The 20262-nt window shown below is 52.3% G+C and overlaps 1 protein-coding gene across 1 annotated transcript in view; it reads left to right on the forward strand.

Moving 5' to 3' along the window:
* The window catches only part of CUNH10orf71 (chromosome unknown C10orf71 homolog), a 24409-nt gene extending 4708 nt beyond the window's left edge, over positions 1-19701 (forward strand). Inside the window, exons 2-3 of the mRNA XM_010622512.3 lie at positions 6196-6298; positions 11295-19701. Of these exons, the coding sequence (XP_010620814.1) occupies positions 11417-15646 (4230 nt within the window). The 5' untranslated portion in view covers positions 6196-6298; positions 11295-11416 and the 3' untranslated portion in view covers positions 15647-19701. The remainder of the gene's footprint in view (positions 1-6195; positions 6299-11294) is intronic.
* The last annotated feature ends 561 nt before the right edge of the window (positions 19702-20262 follow it).

A 20262-nucleotide genomic window follows, 5' to 3' on the forward strand; every position in this document is an offset into this window, starting at 1 on the left:
TTTTTTTTTTTTTTTTTTTTTTTTTTTGGCACCGGGGGTCGAACTCGTGTCCTTGCGCTTGCAAGGCAGGCCACTGAACCGCTGAGCTAAATCCCCAGCTTAAATGCATTTCTTCATCCACTCATCTGTTGATGGACTTATCGGCAGACATAGCTATTGGGAGCTGTGCTGCTGTAAATATGGATGTGCGTGATCATTTTAATATGATGTCGTTAACTCCCTCAGGAAGATACCTAGAAGGGGAAGAGCTGAGTCTAGTGGAATTTTTGGTTTTAGTTTTTAGGACTCTCAGTAGTGCCTACTGGATGCTTTCAGATGCCAGCTTCCTTGATGCCCAGGGTGACACTGTTGGGCATTATTTCTGCCATAGTGGATATGAGGTTCCTTCCCCGAGGCATCCACTTCCAAAATCTGAGTTCTCTGTCTTAGTCCCTAAAATCCCCTCAACAGCACAGCTTGCAGACCAGAAGAATTTACATCTCACAGTGTTGGAGCTGGAAGTGTAAGGATGAGGCCCAGCAGCCAGGTTCTCAAAAGGGGCGGCATCCCCTGCATCCTGGCCCATAGGAGGAGGGAAGACAAAAGAGCCTTCAGGGCCCTTGTGACCTGGTCACCTCCCTGGGTTCTGCTTTTTGTTCCATTGATTGGCTGTGGCTACTCCAAGCAGGCCCTACCCACAGGAGTGTCCTCTCCCCACTAACCAGGGGCCCAAGAAGACTGTTCTATCCTCTCCTGCCCTCTCCTTCTGGACAGCTGTCCCTACAGAGGGCAACACTTCTGATCCATCTCTGTGCCTTACATACATATGACCTTTCCAAGCAGATGGCAACCCTGCAGCCCACTGGCCGAGGAGGCTGCAACTCACTCAGAGCAGCCTTCTCCTGGGTGGCCTCAGGACCTGCCTTGACATGTCCCTGGACTTGTGACAGTGCCAGCACACTGTGCCCACTGCTCAAAAGGCCCCGGTCATGGTAAGAGACCAGGACCTGACCTGACCTGACCTCTACTTAGGAGAAACAGTGGATGAGTTGCTGTCTTTATTCTCAGATCCACCAGGAACCCTCCAAGGGGCTGGCTTCTGCTGTTCAGCGAGTCCATTGCTTTAAGCAGCTGGCCTGGCTCACTTTCTGTGGCAGAGAGCAGGCTGGGGTTACTCTGAAACCTTCTCCTGTAGGAGCACCATGAGGAAGGGAGGTGTTGGCTAGCCAGCCCCACTACTGGTCAGTGACAATCCCTTCTTCTCTCCTCCTCCGCTGTGCTACCCAGCCTACAGTCCATCACAGGCAGGGAATTAGGCCTGCAGATAGTATGGAGGACTCTGAAGCTCCCACCCATGTGTGCTGGGGAGCCCTGTCTAGGACTCCTCTTGCCCTGCCTGGCACACTTGGGAGCTGCCTTCCAGGGGCCCTGGTGTTCTTCCCAGGCCAGACAGCAGGTAGCAGCCAAGGATACCCCTGTGCCCAGCAATGCTTCTTCAGCTCTTCAGGGGTAGCCTGGCCCCTGTGCCAGCCACCATGCAGTCAGTCACAAGGACTATCAGCCTGCCGGGTAACTATCCCACTGCCCCCAAGGTGATCAAAGCAAGGCTGAACTTGGGCTAATTGAGGGGCTTGTCTGAAGTCTGTCTGATTGGAAGCTCTTTCCTGAGAGCTGTGTGTCCCAGTCCATGAGGAACACCACAGACCCCACACTTCAAGACTCAGATGTGATGGGACATGCGGAGTAGATGCTCCTCCTGGGGCTGTAGGTCTTAAGATGAGCTCCAAGGGACTCCAAGGGAGGAGTGGGAGTACCAGGCTGCAGGGCTGTCCCCAAGGGACGGGGTGCATAAGCAGGGTCTCAGCCTCTGGCAGAGACCCCTCAGAATCTCTAGGGAGGTTTACATGCAGAAGGCAGGGACATCCTGCCCTGTGCCAACCAAGACTGCCTTCCTCCTCTGTAAAGAATAAGAGTAACTACTGTGTTACTCCTCTGACATGGCTGTTGTGTTAATAATATTTATCAGTCATACTGGGTTATACCAGGTGCTCAGTAAGTGGGAAAAAAATCTCTCCATTCACACCCTCAAGAAATACATGCCCAGCCCCATGCTAGGCACAGACACTGTGTGGGGACCACAGACCCATCCCAGAAACAGAAAGGCAAGGCCCAGACCTCGGACCCACCACAGTGGTTCCCCACCTCTCCCTGAGTGGCACTCGGCAGTCCCTGCCATCACTACACCGGGCCTCCAGTCTCCAGTGCTCCATCCAGGTGGAGACCCAGCATCCCCACAGCCACAAGTTCCTGACAGTCCATCTCCGTCTGTTTCCAAGCTGTCACTTCATAGGCAAGTCCCCAAGGTCCTTGCTGGGCAATGGAACAGCCTGCTGCCCTATTTCTGAGAGAGTGTCAGAAAGGGACAGGAGAGGCACGAGTGCTCTGTGGCCCAGCCCAGAGCTCAGAGTAGTTGTTCCAGACAGGCACAGGACATCTCCAGACCACAGGAGGAGCCTGGGGCCCTTGCCAGGGTGTCTGCAGAAGGGGCAGAGGGACACCATGCAGGCTCTTTGGGCCCCAGGACCAACCCCCTCGTATCCACCATGGATCTCCCCAGACCCTGGAACCTCAGCTTGTCCAGGCCGGGCCAGGCTGCTGCCCTCTCCAGGATCCAAGCCCTTGGCCTGGGGTTCCAAAGAAGCCAAAGCTATATACAAGGTTTCTATGTAACTCAGAGCTGCTTCTGACGCACGGCAGAGGCCCATCCAGGGGAATCGGTCTGGGGCCACTGGCGATGGATGGGCTCATAACAAGTAATGCCCAGGTCTTTATGAGTAGCCCTGCCGCAGCCCTGTCCCCAGCCTGCGTAGGCAGCACACAAGTGTCCCGTGAGTGACTTCATGGAAGGGCTTTCAGCTCAGCAAGCAGAGCCCCCGATGTCTCCAGAACAGTCAAAGGAATGGCAAATTCTACCTTCTGCAGGTCAGAAGGGGTCGAGGATAGAGTAATTGGGTGGCTGAGGAGATGCCATCATGGAGTCAAGAGCAGGACCCTGAGGCCCCAAGGGCTTGGGAGAGGGACAGGTAGCCAGCCCCTCCCCTAACCCTCAGTTTCCCTAGTTGTGCCAGGGGAGGAGCTGGCCAGCTGGGTTTCATTGCCAGCGAGTGGTGCAGGCATGAACAGGGAGGGCTGAGCTGGCCACTCAGACTCCTGCAGTGCCTACCCCTCCCTGGAGTACCATCTGGGTGGGGAAGCTGGTGCTGAATGACTGTGCCCCGGGATGCAGAGAAAGTGACCCTCGCAGTAGAAAGAGGCTATCACCGACCCGAGCCAGCCAGTGCCTGGTCCTGGGCTCCCCAGAACTCTGAGAATTACAGATCCAAGCCAGTGAAACATCCAGGTCATTGAGTATAGAAAGCAGATAAGGGTGCCCTCTTAGAAGAAGGGGGATGTTGGAAATGGCACAGAGAGGTCAAGAGCAGGGCCCGGGACCAACCAGCAAGTCACAGGCCCAGAGCAGGGACTAGAGTGGTATAGGGCAGTGCAGGCTAAATTCATGGTGACAGTGAAGCTTACAGGCTGCACACAGATGGGGGACTCTGTTCATACCGAGAGCTGTTCCTGAAGGTTCTTCTGATTATGCCTCCTGAGCCTGCCCCAGAAGAGACAGCAGAGGCAGTAGTGGGGTTGATGGGGCCCTGTGGTGTGACAAAGCCAGCCATGCTGTTGTGAGACCTCTTGCTTTCTCTCGGTGAGCAGCAGGAACACTACTCAATTAGAGCAATTAAATCACCCCAGGGCCTCAGCTCAAACCACCGCGTGGGCCAGTGGTTAGGCCCACAGCAAGGCTGATCCCAGTGCTTCCTGCAGAAAGACAGATGGGTATGGACCAGAGCAGGGGGCCTGATACTTTCAGCAGCCCAGAAGCCTAGTGGGAGGGAGGCCGAGAACCCAGTGGAATCAGCCATAACACCCTGGGCTGAGGAGACTCCGGGATGGGACACCACAATGTCATGGGGCCCCCTTTCCCAGCAGTGCTTGCAACTCCCCAGAGCCCAAGCTGGCCAGGCAGAGGTGGGGCCAGAGGTGGGGCTTTCATCCTATAGAAGCCCTCTCAGGTGATCTGAGCTGGACCCCATCCCAGTACTCCTGAGTCCCTACTGGCCATCGACACTGAGCCACACCCACTCTTCTCTGTGTCCTCTTTCTCCTCTGAGAACATGGTGACCACAAGTTGCATTCCCCGCACTCAGGCCCTCATGGGGGCATGAGGATCAGATTTCCAGGGTGACACACACACTTGGCCATTGCTGTCCCCTTGTCGGCCTGCTACCAGTTCCCTGTGATTCAGATCTACCTTGGGCCTACAAAGCTCTGGAGGCTTGGGGTTGCTGCTGAGGAAGCCCTGTGGATGGTGACTTCCAGATGAGCCATTGTCCTGGAGTGCACTGTGTCCAGCATGGATGCATTCAGACTAAAAGGGGATTAGGCATCACCTGAAGCTGGTGACCATGGGTGTCCTATGCTCAGCTTGCTGGGGCTCCCGATCTCAGTCATCCTCCCTTTGCCACGCACGAACCCCAGGGCCACACAGCCCTGACAGATCCCAACCTGTCACCCACCAGCTGTGATGTGTGGACTGTTGGTTTCTTTGCCATTTCCATCTTCCCATCTCAGAAGTGAAGCTTATCACAGGCTCACTGGTAGTGACCCTGAGGTGGGAGCTTTTGTCTCACTCTTCAGACAAGGGGCTCTGAACACTGGCTCCATGTGGGGCATCTGGAACAGCCTGGCACATGGACTGATGTGTATGCCCCACACAGGCTGTTTCCAGCTTGCACCAGATCAAACATCACCTCGCTGGGCCCCCCTACTTGTGGCATGGACCCTCTAGTGCTCAATTGCAGTGTGGTTGTCAAAGCTTCTCCCTGTCACCTGTTCCTAAAAGGCACCCAGATGATGGCACACAGGGTCCAGAGACACACAGAGTGCTTTCAGTGCTGGTTTCTGGGAAGGATGTATCCACAGTAATGAGAGGAGACCAGGGTGACAGGTCCCCTAAACGTCCACAAAGCAAATGCCACAGGTCCTTCCAAGCCAGTGTCCTGTCCCTTTCCGCCTTGGCTGGAGCCCACCCCCCTCCCTGAGCACAAGCAGGGGAGTGGGCTTAGCATAAGGGATGCTAATTTCAGATGGCCCTAAGGCCCAAGGCTACAGTCTCTGGGGCTATCATGCTCCTCTTCTCTGTGCCTTGTTAGGCCCTTGAAGAGACAGTGACCCAGGATGAAGACACCAGCACAGAACGTGGCCGAGAACATGACTGAGCTTCCCCATCAGTGTGCTCAGCGCCCAAAGCTATGCAGGCCCCTCTGTGGGCTCAAGTAGCTTCCGATGGAGGACAGAGAGAGTGATCTCTGGTTTCCAAACATCTGGGTGACACTCACTGCGCAGTCTGTGACAGAATTTCGGGGAAAGCCCAGCAGCCCGGGCAGTCAGACGGGCCTTGCCGTATGGCCCAGGCCCAGTGAACGCCTGCTACTCTCCAAAGAAACTGAGTTATTATGATTACTAATATGATTAAAGAACAATCTCAGACGACATTGACATCCAGGCATTGCAGTGTGGGGAGGGTCTCACGGAAGCCCCCAGGGCTTGCATTTAAGCTTTGCCGAGTGCGCTTATTTTAATTAGTTTACACTTCATCCTGAGCTCTCTGAAAATCCTCCCGGGCAGCTTTTTGGTTGTTTTAGCTGTCACGATAGACACTACAGCCTCCTGCCAACAATAATTCAAATGCCAATGCTGCTGCTGCTTGAGTCTGACCACACCGGTTCCCTGCACGGCAGACCTGAGTCATTAATTCAGTGAGCAAAGAGCCTCTGGTATAATTTCACAAGCAAAAAATAAATAAATAACAGTACATTCGCAACTGGGCCAATTGTATTAGAAATCCCCAAGGCTTAAAGCAGGTTCCTGAACATTGTTTGGATGGTGGACAAATTCATGAATATTAGAAAGAATATGAATTAACCTTCTGGTGGTTTTCCCGAAAATGCCTATGTCTGGAATTTTGTTGAGTTCAAGTGTGAATTTTTTTAAAAAAGGACCTCAGGCCAATTGCATTATAAATTATAACCATATTACTGGTGCTTAAAGATGGTTCTTGGCCATTTGGCCTTTGGGTTCCACTAAAATTACTTTCCTTCTTCTCTTTAGATGGGCTGTGATGACACCAAAAGTAAGCAAGAAAAGAAATTTCAAAGCTACAAACCCTAAAGCCCAGCAAGACAGGCACATGCAGCCCCTGCTGCTGTAACAGGTATGTGTAGGAGTCAGTTTCCCACCACTGTGACAAACACCTGAGGTGATGGACATGAAAGGGGAAAAGGCTTTCTGCTTCTGATTCTGGAGGTTTTGGTCCATGGTCTTCTGGCCTGTGACAAGTTCTGGATGTTCTTTCCAAGAGCATCTTTGCTGCTGTTTGGAATTAAGATGGAAGCCAAGATTAGTTAGGGCTCTTGGGCCACAGGCAGCAAAACCCTGGCACAGGGACAGGAAGGAAATTGGATTCTGGGGTCTAGGGTTGGAAGGGCAGGGCAGCAGCACCAGAGCCCCTGGAGCTCAGGAGAAACAAGCAGTCCTTGGCCTTGTCCTGAACATCACCTCCATACCAGCCTGGAAGCTTAGCTACACAACTTGACTCTGTACCCCAAGACTGAACATGGCAGCAGGGAAAGCGATTCTTCAAACTCAAGGTTCTTACTGGGGGGATTAGGGAGTGGAGTGTTCAAAAATCACAGCAGATTCCTGCAGATAGACAGCAGGGCTTTTACATGTCTCTGAGATTTCAGCTTTCAGTCTGTACCAATCCCATTTTGATCTTGAAGTGGAAGTATAGGACCCCCAGGATTCCTGGTTCATTATCAGTCATGGCCAGGTTCAAAATCCCAGTTCTCAGGACATGAGGAGACCCCTATACTATCCCGGAGGATGCCAAGGACAGAAAAATCTGTTTACAGTGGCCAAAGCCACTAAGCTCCCCCTCAGCCCTGACAACAACCCTCACAGTAAGTGGGTCTGTCATCCAGGACCCAGCTAACCACTGCCCACCCTGCCATCTCCCCAAAGGTGGTCATTGCTGCTTGTCCTTGCAGAGCAAATACATCCACATTATGGTTGAACTCATTCCCCTCAGAATCTACAAGTTGATGTCCTAACCCCAGTGCTCCACTGGGAGTAAAGATGAGGTTCTTAGGTGGGTCCTGATCCAGTCTGTCTCAGGTCCTCATAAAAGGGAAATATGGACACCTAAACCAGAAGCAAAGGAAGACAAGGTGAAAGCACAGGGGTCACAGCCATCTGTACCTCAAAGAGGGAGACCTGGAACAGGACCTCCCTCCAAGCCTCAGAAATCCCCAGTCCTGCTCACACCATGACTTTGGACTCTGACCACTGCTAGTACTCAGAGACGATACCATACTGGTCATGGGTGCATGGCCTGATGTGAGACTGACAAAGCCATGTCCTCAGCTTCTGTCTGACTGTCACACTCAGAGTAAGAATAAAGGGCCCCACTCAATGGACACCACACACAAGGCCTTTCCCAGATGTCTGGCTGTTTCTGCCCCTTGAACTAGAATCCTAAGCTAGGGCAACACTAGCTGCAGGCAGTCTGTGGTGCAAGTGTTTGGCTTTCCTAGGAGGAGGCAGCAGGTGGAAGAGGAGGAGTGTGAGAAACAGGCATAGCTGAGGATCAGAGAGGTTCACTTCCCACACCACTCCCAGGGCCACTGCTGTCCCTTCCTGTGAACATCTGATAAGCTGTGTTTTCTTGAGTGTGTGCATCCCAGGCAGCAGGTGACCTGATATTCAAAGCAGGGCCCCAATATAACCAGTCTCCAGGACGAAACAGGAAGAGGAACAGACAGCACAGCAGCTTTTCCCCTTGTGGTGACATGGGAGTGCAATTAATGCTGGCCCCAGTGGATACTGAACCCCAGCAGCCAGCAACAGCCACTCAGGGGACCTCGTGGAGCCAGACATAACCCTCACAGCGTTGGGAGACGTCACCACCCTTCAGAACACCAGCTGATATTATGAAAGGCAAATGGGGGAAGTTGTGCCACCTGGTCAGTTGCTGCAGCCGTGAGCAGGGCACTGGGGACAGGGTCCTTAAAGGATTAACAGCACCCTGCTGGACTCTCACTGTGCCCCCACATGACTCCTCCCAGGGTCAGTCAGTGCTCCTCCTCAGAATGTCTCACTAACTCAATACCTGCCCTCTGCCCTGGTCATGTGCCATTCTGAGCTTTGGAGGCGTGTGTCCCTCATTCCACCCCCACTCTGGCATGCTCAGCATCCCAGCAGAAAGAAGCACCCTTGGGATCCAAAAGACACTGTAGTGTGCCCACCCCATACCCATAGGGTGGATTCTGTATAAAAAATAGGAAATACCAGAGGCCTGTGAGGATGTGGGGAAAGTGGAACATTGAGGGAGAATGCAGAGTAGTCCAGCCCCAAAATGGTCTGGCAGGCCCTCAAAAAAGTAAACAGAGAATCACCGTACCACCCAGCAATCCCACTTTGTACAGAAGAATGGAACCCAAAGAATTGAAAGCCAAGTCTCAGAGATATTTGCACATCCATGTTCACACAGCACCATCCACAGTAGCCAGAAGCTGAAAGCCACCCAACTGTCCACCAGTGGGTGATAGACATACATGAGGTGCGGTCCTCCCTGTCCACGGGGCCCTGTCTCAGAATGGACCTAAAACATCTAAAAGGTTCTGCAGTGAACAAGTACAGATGTTTTTCCTGTCACTCTTCCCTAAATAATGCATTAAAAACAGCTATTTATATAGTATTTACATTGCATTTAGCATTATCAGTCTCAAGAAGATTTAAAGTATATGGTAGGATTGTGTAGTTTACATGAAAATGCTACACCTTCCACACAAGAGACTTGAGCGGTATCCATTGAGGGGTCAAGGATTAATCCACACAGATACCAGTGGATGACCCTCTGTGGGTACACATAGATATAGGAGGGGAGGGAGAGGGAGAGGGAAGACACACACACACACACACACACAGAGAGAGAGAGAGAGAGCACATTAGAAGAAAGGGATAGGGATATGGCTAGAGATATACATGTATAACAGATAAGATTTGCCTTGAAAAGGAAGGAGATTCCAAAACACCCTACTACATAGATAAGAAAACCTCAAAGACTTTATGCTAAATAAACCAGAAACAAAAGGTCAAATACTGTTCACTTCCCTTCTTACAAGGATCCTAGAGTAGTTAATTTCAGAGACAGAAAGTAGAAGGGAAGATGCCAGAGCCTGGGGGAGACTGTGAGGAGCTGTTGTTTCGTTAATACAGAGCTTCAGTTCCCCAAGAGGAAGCAGCCTGGAGACGGACAGTGGTGTAGACAGCATGGGTGTAGCCAGTATGACTCAGCTGCCCACTCAAAAATGGTTAAAATGGCAAGTTCTATACTGTATCTAATTCAGGACAATTTTTTTTAGACAGAAGATAATATAATGAAGGGGTTCAGCAGGAGAACAGGCAGAATTCAGGAGAGCCCAGGGATGCAGAGTTATTCAGTGACAGTGGGGGCTGCTCTCCCTGCCCCAGAGAGGGGCTGCAGCCACAACCTGACACCCTGCCCACTCCCAGGCACCAGCTCCTCCACAGGCCACACCCAGGGCTATCAGAGTGTGCTGGCCCTGATGTGCAGGCTATGGGAACCGTGTTCTCCTGCAGGGAGATCCCTCCATGAGGGACAACAGCAAACACAGAGCCCAGCAGTCCCTAAGCTGCAGTGCTTATGGGATAATGTGGGGACAGACAACAACAGGTCAATCTAATTTTAGGTCATGCTCAGTATCAGGATAATAAATCAAGTGGTGGAGGAGACGGCGGGGAGGGGGCGGAATCCCATGGGCTGTGAGGGAACTTACAAAAATGAAAGTTGGCTGGCTTCAGGCTGTGTATCAGTCAGGGTTCTGCAGAACCAAACCAACAGTATGTGTGCAGGAAGAGAGAGAAAGGGAGAGAGGGCGAGAGAGATCCACTTAACACAGATCTACCCTCTTAGCCAATTTCTAAATATTCAGTACAGCATTGCTAGCTGCATACTGGACAGCAGACCTCTAGGATTTACTCACCTTGCAGACTCCAAACTTTGAATCCTTTGCCAATGTCTCCCTGGCCCCTACCCCAGCCCCTAGCAGCCATTGTCTCCTCTCTGCTTTGAGGTGTGTTTTAGATCCCTCACACAAATGGTTTCACATGTGTTCTTCTGTGTGTGGTTTATTTCATTTAATGTGAGCACCCTGGCGTTCATCTGTGTTGTGACAAAGGCCGAGATACCCGTCTTTCTTCAAGGCTAGTTGATACTCCACTCCGTGTATATAGTGCCCTTCCTATTCATCTGCCCATCCATGGATGTTCAGAATGCTCCTGCGTTCTGCTACATGGAACAGCACTGCTAAGAACAGGAGCACAGATAGCTCCTTTAAGACTGATTCCATCAGTTCAGCTATATACACGGAGAGGGAACTACTGAATCACAAGGTATTGAGGTTCTCAGGGTTCTGAGGGCCCCCATACTGTTTCTATGAGGCTGCTGCACATTCCCCTCAGCAGTGTGCAAGGTTCCTTCTCCCCCACCTCACCACACTCATTACCTTGCTTTATATGTAAAGCACCCTTACAGGCAAGCGCTTTCAATTTGAGTTTCCCTGATGAGTGAGGATGCTGTGAATACTTTTTCCAATACTATTCGTGTCTCTTCTCTTGAGAAATATCTCTCCAGTTCCTCTGCCAATTTATAGTTGAGTTATTTGCTTTTGTTTTGTATTTAGTCTTTTTGCTATTGAATTATATGAGGTCCTTATATATTTTTGGATATTAATCCTTTATTAGTAATACACCTTCAAATAAATAGTCCTTTCCATTCTGAGGGTTATCTTTTCTATTTATTAATTGTTTGCTTTGCTGTACAATAGCTTCCTAGTTTGATGTGGTCCTGCTCGGCCAGTTTTTGTTTTCACTGCCTGTGACCTCTCAAGCGGGCTCCCCTTACAACTCTGCTGATTAGATGGGGATCTCCTGCATCAGGAGGAAAACCTGCCTAGAGCTTCTTGACTCTAAGGTCAATCATATCTAAAAGACAGTGTCTAGATGAGCACTGTACTGAAAACTGGCTATCACTGGCCAGCCGGCTTGGCTCATAGAATCAATCATCGCCGTCACCTTGCCCACCTGGCCCAGCAGAAAGCTCACACCGTGACTTCTTTCTTTTGCAGAGAAACAAAAAAGTCCATGCTTTGCACTTGAAACTGGTCCACGGGAAGCTCCAATTCCGTGGGAAGTGGGCTGCACCTACCCTCAACAGAATTGTCACCCAAAGTCCCCAGCTGACAGGGACATGCAGGGCAACAAGAAGTGCACAGATGGGTTCAGTGACTCCTCAAGCATTGGCAGCGTGCTGGACGATGCAGATAGGGAGGTGAGCAGCCTCACAGACCGGGCCTTCCGGAGCCTGTGCATCTCCGAGGATGCCTCTTTCCATGACTCCGACCTGGCACTATCCCCAGACATCTCCCGCCAGGGGTTCGGGTCTCTCTACCAAGGCACTGTGAGCCATGCCCACAGGAAGAGCGGCATCTGGAGCCAGCTTCCATCACAAGGCACAGAGCACACGGGCTGGGCGGCCACCTTCCAACAGCTGCCCAAGTATGTTCAAGGGGAAGACAAATACCCCAAAAGCAGCCCCCCGCTCACACCAGCCCAGCAGAGACTAGAGGTGCCAGTTTCTGGCCTGCGGAGCAGTAACAAGCCTGCTTCCAAAGTATCATCCCTGATCAAATCTTTTGACCGAACCAAGAGCCAGCGCTGTGACACCAGGCCTCCTCCCAGCAAGCCTCCAGCTCTCAAGAATCCTCCTAAATTTGCCCCTCTTCCCGACAACAGTGTCAATTTCTGCTTCGACTCTGCCTTTCTGACGGTCAGGAGGGTGCCTGCCGAAGTCTCCAATACTCACCAAGGAAGCCACCAGCCCACCCGGAGCCACGGGGAACAAGGGTCCCCCAAGAACCCCGAGATGGCCCACCATGGGCCCAGCATCTTCCTCCCAAAATTGGAGAGTGCAACGAGCTCATGTGAGTCCAGGTTCCCCTCTCCACCCCACGAGCCCACCAAGATGGAGCCTGGAAGAGGACAGGAGTGGGCACACAAAGGGACCTTTCTGCACAGTGAGAACAGTGCCTTTGAGTCATGGGATGCCCACCAACCCAAGTTGCTCGAGAGAAAGAATGTCACTGAAAGCGTCCCTGAGAGCAAAGTTCCCAAACATTATGAGGACACACCCCCTGTAAGTGAAGCCCATGCTGCACTACACAAAGCCGCTCCCTGTCCAGTCCAGCCCAGCTGCACGCAGGAGGGGAGCAGGTCAGCCTCAGGGGCTCTGTCCATCTCTGGACCCTGGGATGTCAGGGACCCAGGATCCCAGGTTTTTCTCATAGAAGGAAAAGCAGCCAGCTCACATCCTGACCCTCAGGTGAGGACGAGCCAGCCTCCATGGAGAAAGCCAAAGAATGGCAGGGGAAGGAAGGAAAATCTAGCAGATGTTACAGAGGAGCAGAAGCAGACGCACAGGAGAGGCCCTGCTCTGTATGCAAAGCACAACACACAGGCGCACCTCACAGAAAATGACACCATGGACTTGCCTGGGGTCCTAGACCGGCATTACAGCCCTCCTTTCAATATCAGCAAGCTCCTGACCCCCATCATCCCCACCAAGCATGCCCTGGAGTCATCAGGCAGCCAGCCAGAGGAGACCAGCCCATCCCCACCAGGGCAGCTAAACGGATATCAGGAGCAAGCGCCCAGTGAGTGTCCATCGAGAGACAGCTACAAATCTAAAGCACCCAGCCTCCTGTTCAACCTCAAGGACGTGCGGAAATGCGTGAAGAGCACATACAGTCCCTCATCTCTTTCCAAAGGCTTTGATGAGATATCCCAAGGGAAGGCTGATGGCAAACAAGAGCCAGTAAGCAATGGGGTCATGCTTCCCAATGGGCTAGAGGAAAGCCCTCCAAATGACCTGCCTACAGAAAGGCCAGCCGAGGCCCCTACCACCACACATACCGGCACCCTGCACCCTACAACAGACCAGGGTGAAGCCCCTGTGCACAACCTCGGCTCCCCTCCCATGGTCGCCATGGCCCCCTTCTGTGTCAATGGGAAGGCTGCAGGAATGAGTCATGAGGAGAAAGATGCTGTTGATAGGGAGTCAGAGCCAGGCTCTTCCAGGTCCACCTGGCATCCAGACAGCAGGGGAAGAGGCCCCAGGAAGCACCTGTCCCTGAAACTGTGTACCAGGGAGGCCGAGGCCGAGGCTGGGCACACTGTAGAGCAAACCAAGCCCCACCAGCTAGAGAATGGACTTTCACGATCCATTTCCCAGGAGACAGAACCTGAGCATGAAACAGGGCTTTTGAAACCACCCCCAGACCAGAAAGCCTCCCCAGGGCCCCTGTCCCCCGAGGAGGAGGATGTGTTTTACAGTGACTGCCAGTCCGACTTTATGCCGGGCCTCCGCAGGAAGACTAAGTTCAGCACCAGCTCTTCAGATCAATCTTTTGCTTCATTTGATGATCAGCAGAAGACCTGGTTTTCTGAGAGCCAGCAGGAAGACAGGAAGAATGATGTGAGTGCAGGTGACAGTGAGAAGGAGAAGGAGCACGTGACAGGGACAGGCAACATCCTGAGTAACGGGCACACGTGTGCGGGAGAGCACAGCCAGGGCAAGGTGCCACAGAGCACAGGAGGTTTGTGTGCAGGCAGACCCAGAAGGGTATCCACTGAGGAGGCAAATCTCAGTGGTTCTCGGATGGGGAGAAATAGGGATGTGGCCTTTTCACAGGCCAAAGACCCCACCGCCTCTCCATCCCCAGCAGCAAATAAGCACCTACTGTTTGCAATTAAAGACAACACCCTCAGGGCCACCCCCGTGATCAAACCCATCACCTTGCCCCTGCTAAGGACCCTGTCCTCAGAGGACTCGTTCAGAGGGGGCCACAGAGAGGAGGAATCTCCAAGGCAAGGCTGGGGTGAGAATGCTGGAGGTCGCAATGTCATTGAAAGCCGGGAAATGCACACCCTGACACCCTCTAACACACAGGGTGCACACTCAAAGCACACAGCCTTCGAGCTCCCAGAGGATCTCGGGCAGGTGTCCATGGCAGCTAGGACAGACACCTCCCGTCCAGGCCCAGAGGAGACTTTCTCACCCCAGCCACATATGGGAGAGGGCAACAGGATAAAGTCACCCTCAGACAGGGCACCAGAAGTTGCTGGCAGGGATGGGAGGAGCCTGCCCACAGACTGGAGGATGCCCACTGCCCTGAGACACATCCCCACCATTGCTTTCCCAGAGGGTGACCTGGAGGAGCAGTCATCCTGGCAGACACCGGCCATCAGCTGGGAAGAGCAGGCACAAAGTGTCCAAGGCCACTTTCTGTCTGCACCCAGAGCAGGGCCACCAGGGCGGAGACTGGTCCTGGGAGAGACGGCAACATCGCCCAATTCTAGCTCTCTGGGAGAGAGCAGTGCCTGCTCACCTGCTGCCAGCAGCCTTTGGGATGATACCTCTCAGGCACCTGGGGACCTAAGCCTGCTGCCTGAGGAGGCCCCCAGCAGTGCTGGCCCCTGGGCCGCAGGCCCTGCCAGGCTGGCACGGAGGGAGGACCTGACACATGGCCTCATGTGGGAGCTGGACAGCTCAGATCCCCAGTGCCAGCTGGCCACAGAGGACCTCCGCGCACCCTCCCCAAGAGGCTCCTTGCTGGACTTGGCCACCACTCCTGAGAGACCCGAGCCTCCCACTCAGCTGGAGAGGGCAGCAGGGAAGCCCCCTGCAGTGCCCCCCAAAACCGAGAAGGCCCTGAGGCGAGCTAAGAAGCTAGCAAGCAAGCGGAGAAAGAGTGATCAGGTGGCTGAAAGGCTCGGTGAAGCCCAGGAAGGTCTCAAGGGAACAGACCATGGGCCCCGAGCCTTTGGGGAGGGACCCAGGCTCCCCACTGTGCGTGCACTTCCCCCTCCTTCACACCGCCATTCAGTGTTGGGCATTGTAGAACCCATAGGAAAGCGGCTATGGGGGGCCCAGCCCCTGGCACCTCTTCCCCCATACCCTGCCACTCAGAAGGTCCTCCAGGACCCACAGTCCGGAGAGTACTTCGTCTTTGATCTTCCCCTACAGGTGAAGATCAAGACCTTTTATGACCCTGAGACGGGCAAGTACATCAAGGTCTCAGTCCCTGCCTCTGAGGGGACCTCCCCTGAGCCCCCAGGGCAGGATGCCCTGGCCACACCCTATATGCTATACCCCAGTCTCCCGCCAGTGCCTGTCACCACACTGAGGCCCCTGCGCTGCTCTTCCCAGCTCTCTACACCCACCTTTCTGGGGCAGGACCTCCACTCCAGGCCCCACAGTGCCCACAACACTGGGCCTCAGGGCAACACCAGCCCACCCAAGGCCACCCAGCACCCACAGAGACCATTCAGAGGCCCAGAGGATGAGGAACTGGAAGCCCCAGGCCTAGCTATCATCTCCACCGATGACCTGGAGGACTTTGCCACTGAAGGCATTTCTTGAGGGTTACAACGGACTGACCCCCACTCCCCAGAACCAAAGAGCTTACATCCTGTCCCCTCAAACAGGCAGTCTCTCTCTCATTTATACACAGACACAGACACACACACACACACACAGACACAGACACAGACACAGACACACACACACACACACACACACACACACACACACACACACACATCATTTTCAGCCATCTGAGATCCCAAATGTCCAAAGGGAAGTGGGGATCCATTTGCATGGCCCATCCCGTTGCCCCTCCTTGCTCAACCCACACAATCCCTGCTTCCTTTATCCTGCCCAGCCCTAGCCTTGCCCCAGGGCAGTGTAGCTCAGATACTGGGCCCTCAGGGCTGCTGGCTCTGGCAACCCCCAGCCTTTCTCAAGGTGGGCTGGCCAGGGAGGCCGTGAGAAATGTTGAACTCTGCTGTGGGTGGCAGTATCCCACCTGGGGTGGGCTGGCACACAGCATCCGAGCTGCAGATCACCTCAGCAGTCTTGGAGAAATGATGATAAGGATGAGAACTGGCCTCCCAGGGCTGCTTTCTGAAAAAGAGAAGGCTACAATCTGAAAAATGAAGAAAGTTTGCCAATGCAGTTCCCTCCCTGGACTCCTTCCCATCTTTCTTCTGTGGGCATGGGGGTTGTGGGTAGGGAAATTAAGGGTCACATGCCAGCAGTGAGGGCCAAACAGTGCCTGAGGATCCCCTGGTTCCTCCAGGCCCTACTTATGCCTTCCTGAGCTAGGGCCTCCATTAGTGCCAAGGAAGTCAAATGAGAAAGCCCCAAGCCTGCCATCAGGGATGCCCCTGGGGAAATTGAGTAAGGCCCTGTGGCCCTGATTTAGTGACTGGCTCCTGTTCCTACCCTCAAAAAGAAGTTGTTTCCTGAGTCTTCATCCATGTGGGTTTGGAGAAAAGTCTCTAAATCAGCACAGGGAGGTACGAAGGGTAACTAGCCCCACTCCCTGAATACTGAGATGGTACCGGAGTGGCAGGCAATCCCAGCCTCCTACAGCTTCCCCACTTCAGCTTCTGTGAAAACCTCTGTTCTTGTCCTGGAGAAAGAAATGGCTGAAAGACATCCCTCCTTGGTTAGAACACTGGCAGCAGCAGGATTGTGCCATCCAATTCCCGGGGACCTTGCAAGATACATTGTGCCATTTCCACACCAGGAAGATGGATAGGCCCTACAATCTCAGTCTCACCTCCCTGGGTCACTACAGGGCTAGGTCATCAGCTTGGCCTGGACAAAGGCCTTTGGGGTGGCACTCTGAGTGGCTCCTGTCTGGACAGCACCATCAAGTGCACAGGAGGAAGAGGAACCTGCCGGGGTGAGAGGTAGTGGACACCAATTTAAACTCTGGTGCTGTCCCCTGTGACACAGAAGGTAGGGTGCTAAGCACACCAGACTGCAGGTGCACAGAGGGTGGGGCTGATGCATTCCCTGCTGAGGCAGGGACAGATTTAGGTGTCACTGGGACTGAACCATAGCTTTCCATGACCCAGCTATGTGTGAGGCTTCCAGGAAGCAATGGCCAAGATCTAAGTCTACATGGGGTGGTGGTGAACGTTGATGGGGGTCATCTGGGTGTAAGTGAAGACAACATTGGCAAACCTGAATTCTGTGCACATAGATAACATTGTAGGCTAAGCAACATGTGATGCAGGATACAGTCCTCTGTGTGGCTCTCCCATTCGCACAGGTTTAAAATCCAAGCTAAACAGAAAAATCTCCAGACATCAGTGAGCTTGTTACCATGAGTCCTGCTCAGGCTTTCTCTGCATCAGCTCTGGAGGCCATTGGAGCAGAAGGCTTATCCCTTCCACCTGCCTGGGCTCCTCCCCTACCCTCAGGTGAAGGAATTCCATTCTGTCTGGGCTATATAGCCCATTCAGCTGGCACTTAGCAATGGGACAGGTCCAGGCCCCACCTTCGCCTCACCTGTCAGACTCCCAGCTTCTGGGAAAGGGGGGCTGTAGACATCAATGCTCCCCAAGATTCTGATGCATGCAGAATCCTAATGCCACCTCAGGGCAGAGTACCACACCTGGGCTCAGCATGAGCTGCAGCCAGGCTACTGGCTGAGTGGTCTACTGGTAGCGACCCTCCAGGGGAGGGCTCAGAGGAGGACATGGACATTTTGGTTGCTGGGGAACTCAGAGGACCTGTCCTCTCCATGGGATGCTATGACAAGGATCTAGGACCACCAAGGGGGCCATCCCAGAACCACCCAAAACATGGCCAGGCTCAGCTGGCCCCTGTTGCTACCACTTCTCTTCCTTTCCCAGCTACTCTAAAGGGGGATTTATTAGAACAGAAGGCTTCCCTTCCACAGATGAAGCAAGCCTAAGGATTTGGCAGCACAAATGAATATCTGGAGATGAGAATGCTCTGCCCATCCTCACCCCAGGTGGGTAGCCAAACTTCACTTTGTGTTGCTATGACAAAGTACCCAATGCTGTGTACTTTATAAAGAGTAGAGGGCACCCATATACTGGTGAGGCCCCCTGGCTGTCTCAGGGTGGTGGGGAAACAGAAAGGGAACTTGCTGGGTTCAGAGGACCAAGAGTGGGCACAGTATAGGAGGAAACAACCACACTGAAACCATGGTGCTGTGGTACTCATTTGCTAGAATGTAGTTTTCTTTGTGATTCATGTTACTGTCTCAGCACTTTCCTCAATCCCAGTGTGTCCTGGGCACCGCCACACTGATGCCACCTTTCCTGATCCTTCTATGTCATTGGTCCTCTAAGACCCAAGCCCGGCTCCCATCTCCCATACCCATACTTCCTGTGTGTTATAGCCTTCTATCCCCCTTCAGGTGGGCATCTATGGAATGACATTGTTGGCACCTGCTGCTGTCTTCCATGTTTGTTGCTGTATTTTCCTCTCAATTGGAGAACTTTGGGCAGTTGTGCTCTTCTTCCCATCCACAAACTCCAGATCATGTGGCTGGACTTCCTCAGTATTCCTATGCTTTTTTTACCAGACCATTCTTCCTTGATGGTTGTATCAGTCAACTTTCCATCACTTATAAGCTCAGCCTCACAAAGCTACAGGGCATGCACAAAATGAAGACAAATTATTTAACAGAATATAACATGCATGGCCTCTAGTCCAATTCCCAACAGAATCCTCATTCCCATTTGAAACCTCCTGAGCCTGGCCCTTACTGTCCTCATTCCTATCAGCATTCTGGTCCTCTGGGCTCTGACTATTATTTCCCATCAAGCTCAGCTTACAGCACTCTAGAGTTTCCTCTAGCCAGCGTCTCCAAACCTTTCTAACTCCTCCCTCAAATCAGGTCCAAAGGCTTCTGGACTAAATGGTGAAGTATATCATGGCAATGATCTTACTCTTAGTACTAATTTTCTTTAGAAATCAGCCTTTTGTTGCAGCACAAAATTCCTGACACAAGGAGGAGATGTTTATTTTGGCTTATGGTTTCAGGGATTTCAGTCCATGGTCAGCTGGCTCCAAGGCAGAAACATCATGGTAGAGGGGCCCATCACAACCAGGAAGCAGACAGCAGTGAAAGAGGCCAATAAAAAGAAGGCCAAGGACAAAATCTAATCCCCAAGATCATGCCCCATGACCCACCCAGACACACCAAGAAGTGTGCTTTACTAATCTCCTAAGCATCTCTCAAGCCAGTCAAGTTGACAATGAAGATTAATCACCACAATGATCAAAACTAAAAGTGTCAGTGATCCCAAGAGTTAATCCAATGGTCACCTCCCAGCAGAAGCTCTAGCCAACACTGCCATTATGGCAAACCTGTGGCTGCTCTCTTGCACCTGTGGCCTATACATGTCTGCAGTAGGAGTGATGTACTGCATAGGGCCAGCCCATCTCAATGTATCTCCAATCTCTCCTGGCCCACCCACATTACCACATTGTTGGTGGATTCAACCACTAATGAGTTCAGGGCTGAATGTGTTGTTTGGAGGTGGGTCCTGGTAGGGGGTAGATCATTGCTTCCTGGCTGCCATAGGTTGAGCACTTTTTCATTGTCTATGCCCCTTTGCCATCCTATTTCTTCCTTGAAACCAGAACACCACCAGTTCAGAGGGATTGAACCCTCTGAAATACCCAAATAAACTATTCCTTTAAGTTGTGGGTTTCAGGTATTTTGTTCTAGCAGTAGGAAACTAAGACACACACCTACACCATCTGGTGAGATGGTTTCCCTGAAGGTAGATGCCTTCCTCTGAGAAACCTCTGACAAGTGCTCAATATCCCTGGTCAATGGAGAAATGCAGATCAAAACCACAACGAGACTGCCTCATACCCATTAACTACTCAAAACAGCAATAGTAAAGATGAGAGCAAACAAGTGTTGGCTAGGTTTGGAGAAACTAGAACTCCTGTGCACTGTTGATGGGAATGTAAAATGGTACAACTGCTGTAGAAAAAATTGGCAGTTCCTCAAAAAGCTAAAGATAGAATTACTGTATGGTCCAGCAATTCCACTAGTTCACACACAAAAAATATACATTTATACACAAGAAAAATGAAAGCAGGCATCAAATAAATGCTTGTCTACTCATATTCATAACAGCTACTCATGATAGCAGAAACGGGAAAGTAATCGTGGTGTCCCACTGTGGGTGGTA

The sequence above is a fragment of the Fukomys damarensis genome, unplaced genomic scaffold, assembly GCF_012274545.1.
Source record: "Fukomys damarensis isolate Sample0158 unplaced genomic scaffold, DMR_v1.0_HiC HiC_scaffold_1, whole genome shotgun sequence".
NCBI lineage: Eukaryota > Metazoa > Chordata > Mammalia > Rodentia > Bathyergidae > Fukomys > Fukomys damarensis.